This window comes from Rattus norvegicus, chromosome Y (genome assembly GCF_021556685.1).
Source record: "Rattus norvegicus strain SHRSP/BbbUtx chromosome Y, alternate assembly SHRSP_T2T, whole genome shotgun sequence".
Lineage (NCBI taxonomy): Eukaryota > Metazoa > Chordata > Mammalia > Rodentia > Muridae > Rattus > Rattus norvegicus.
Window position 1 is genome coordinate 9,445,397 of NC_141555.1, and position 2,968 is coordinate 9,448,364.

General features: G+C 45.6%; 1 protein-coding gene across 1 annotated transcript; it reads left to right on the forward strand.

Annotated features, from left to right (window-relative positions):
- Positions 1-429: 429 nt before the first annotated feature.
- LOC134484312 (Y-linked testis-specific protein 1-like) lies at positions 430-2,640 on the forward strand. The gene is made up of 3 exons (XM_087601389.1): positions 430-575; positions 1,608-2,480; positions 2,560-2,640. The coding sequence occupies exon 2, from the start codon at positions 1,685-1,687 to the stop codon at positions 2,477-2,479; it is 795 nt and encodes a 264-aa protein (XP_087457515.1). The 5' UTR covers positions 430-575; positions 1,608-1,684; the 3' UTR covers position 2,480; positions 2,560-2,640.
- The last annotated feature ends 328 nt before the right edge of the window (positions 2,641-2,968 follow it).

A 2,968-nucleotide genomic window follows, 5' to 3' on the forward strand; every position in this document is an offset into this window, starting at 1 on the left:
ATGGCCCTCCTCTAATCGTGGTTTTTGATAATTTTGTTGTGCTATCCTGTGTGCTGCCTCGGAGAGAGAGCCTAGCAATATTTCTGATACGGAAAATGACTTAAAGTTAACCAAAGAAAAGATAGGAGCTGGGAAAATAACCACCAAGGATGTTGGTGACTCAGAAACCAAAGAGTTTTTCAGAAAAATAAAAAGCATGAAAAGAGCTACTTGGGCAGACTGTGACTCGAGTCATCAGAATATTTGGGTGGGGACTTTATTTTGGTTCACCAGGAGGCTACATGAGAAGCTAAAACCTAGATGCTGGAAGTTTCTAAGCGTAACTAGGGAAGGAACTGGCCTGAGAGGGGTTCTATGACATAAGCAGAGCCTGGATGATGTCACAGAGCACAAGGGCGGAGGTTGCGCATCTCTTCCACTCGGCGGCGCTAGACAACCTTGAAGGTGGGTTCACTATCTTTGCAGCCGTGTGTGAAAGCCAGTTTAGCTTCTGAACCCAACAACTGTTCAACAGCCTTTTGGTGCCTGACCGGTTTCAGAAGACAGAATCTGGACGACTAGGACATTTTCTTTCGGTAAATACGTTTATGAAGATAACTGGGACCCTTGTAGCCCAGAAAGCTAAAAGTTTTCCCTCGTACAGCAAGTAACCTTACGTTCTAATGTCTTCCACGTTTGAGAGCTAGGCAGATGGTCTAGGTTAGTCAGTCTCCGGAGTTTATTATTCTTTGCTAACAATATATAAATCAAAATTCTGCTAAAATGCCAAAGCTCCTCTCTGTGCCTGTGTATTTTTGGAGAAAATATTTCTTTTTTTTTTTTTTTTTTTTTTGGAGCTGAGGACCGAACCCAGAGCCCTGTGCTTGCTACGCAACTGCTCTACCACTGAGTTAAATCCCAACCCCAGTAGATATTATTTCTAAATGGCTATTGTTGCCTACACAAAAGACTCTTATTGCGGTCGAAAATGCAACAGCTTCGGGGAATAAACCTGGGGCTGGGTCAGGATGCACAGTAGAGAAAGCCAGTGGACTGCTGTGCTTTGTCTCTGGGCAGATACTTGTGGATGTTGCCAAATAGCTTATAGTTAGAGGGTAGAAAAGGGGTGTGGCCACCCTTCTGGCTCCTTTGCTATCCTTTCTCTGTTCTGCTTGCTTAAAGTGGGGACAGGGATACTTAATCCCACACTGACCTAGCCATTCAAGGAGATGTTCCTCAGCATAGGCCAAGTGCCTCGGGCTGAACAAATGTGTCTAAATATGTTATTCTGACCTGTAGAGAACCATTTTTTCATTTTCCTTTGAACTTTAGAATTTGACTTATGAGACTGAGTTTTTCTGTGGGTAGCTTTGGCTATCCTGGAACTAATTCTGTAGACCAGCCTGGCCTTGATCTCACAGAGGTCTGCTTCCCTCTGCTTCTGGAGTGCTGGAATTAAATGTGTGCTCCACCATTGCCCAGCCCTCCTACGAACTTCTGAATATGACAGAATTAGATTCAGATGCTCAAACCTGTTTACCATCGCCTTCCTCACCTGCTCCAAAGTTCTCATTGACAAGAGCCTTTGTCCAGCACCCTCCCCAACCCCACCCCCATTGTTCTTGCAGGTACTCATATGACAGAGGCACCAGCATTGTGTCTGGTTTAAGCAGGTGAGCTTTTCAAACCCAGGCCATGGGAAAGTATGAAGCCTGAACGCAGGACAATAGCCACAAGACAGTGGACCAGGAGTGCCGTGGCCAACCACACTAGGTCTACAGCCAAGAAGAAGAGGATGTCTCTGAGGAGGATGAGCAAACCATCCTTCCAGAAGAGGAGGAGGAGGAGGCCTTCTTCCCAGGCACTGGGGAACATTGTGGGCTGCAGAATATCTCATGGATGGAAGGAAGGTGATGAGCCCGTCACCCAATGGAAGGCCATAGTTCTAGATCAACTGCCAGCACATCCCTCTCTCTATCTGGTCAAGTATGATGGAGTTGATTGTGTCTATGGACTGGCACTTCACAGCGATGAGAGGATTTTAAAGCTTAAGGTCTTGACTCACAAAGTTGTGTTTCCTCAAGTGAAAGACGCCCATCTCGCAAGTGCCATGGTTGGCTGTGCTGTGGAGCATAAATTTGAGGGCAAACATGGCTCTAAGGACAACTGGAGGGGGGTGGTCCTAGCCCAGGTGCCAATCATGAAGGACTGGTTTTACATCACCTATGAGAAAGATCCAGTCCTATATATCTATCAGCTCCTGGATGATTACACAGAAGGTAATCTCTGTATCATTCCAGAGATTACGCCAGCAGAGGTGAAGTCAGACGTTGACAGCGACATCTTAACAGGTCAATGTGTGCAGTTCACTAGATGTGACGGGTCCAAAAAGATTGGCAAAGTCATTTACCAAGTTCTAGCCAAGCCTTCCGTGTACTTCATCAAGTTTGATGGCGACATCCACATCTATGTCTATAATCTGATGGAAAAGATTCGTTAAGGTGAAATTCACAAAGTGAGGGGACATATTTGGGGAATTTATCAGATTGGGGTGAAAATGTTTGTTTTTCTGTGTTTCAGATACCCAATGGCCTTTGACAACCCCAGTATCTTTTCCAGTGGAATTTGTTTTTGCTCTAAAAATTAAAATGTGTGATGTTACGTGTTGTGTGTGCACACTTTTGTGGAGGAGACTGGCTGTGGTGGATGGAACATTGAGAGGAAGCCGGAAAGTTCAAGGCTGTGAACAGTAAGTCTAATGTCACATACACTAAAACAAACAGGACTGAGCTGGTCTGGTCTTTAGGGAGAGGAAAGAACTGGAGATGATGCTCAGAGGAGCAGGGATGGCACAGGGAAAAAAAGATGGATGTTTAGGAAGCAGTGGAGAGGGGCCAGAAATAGATAGACTTTCTGAGGGGAAGTTTGAGGGAGAAACAGACAGTTGGGGAAAGGGTGGCAGGTAACAGGGAGGTGGTCTTGGAACTCA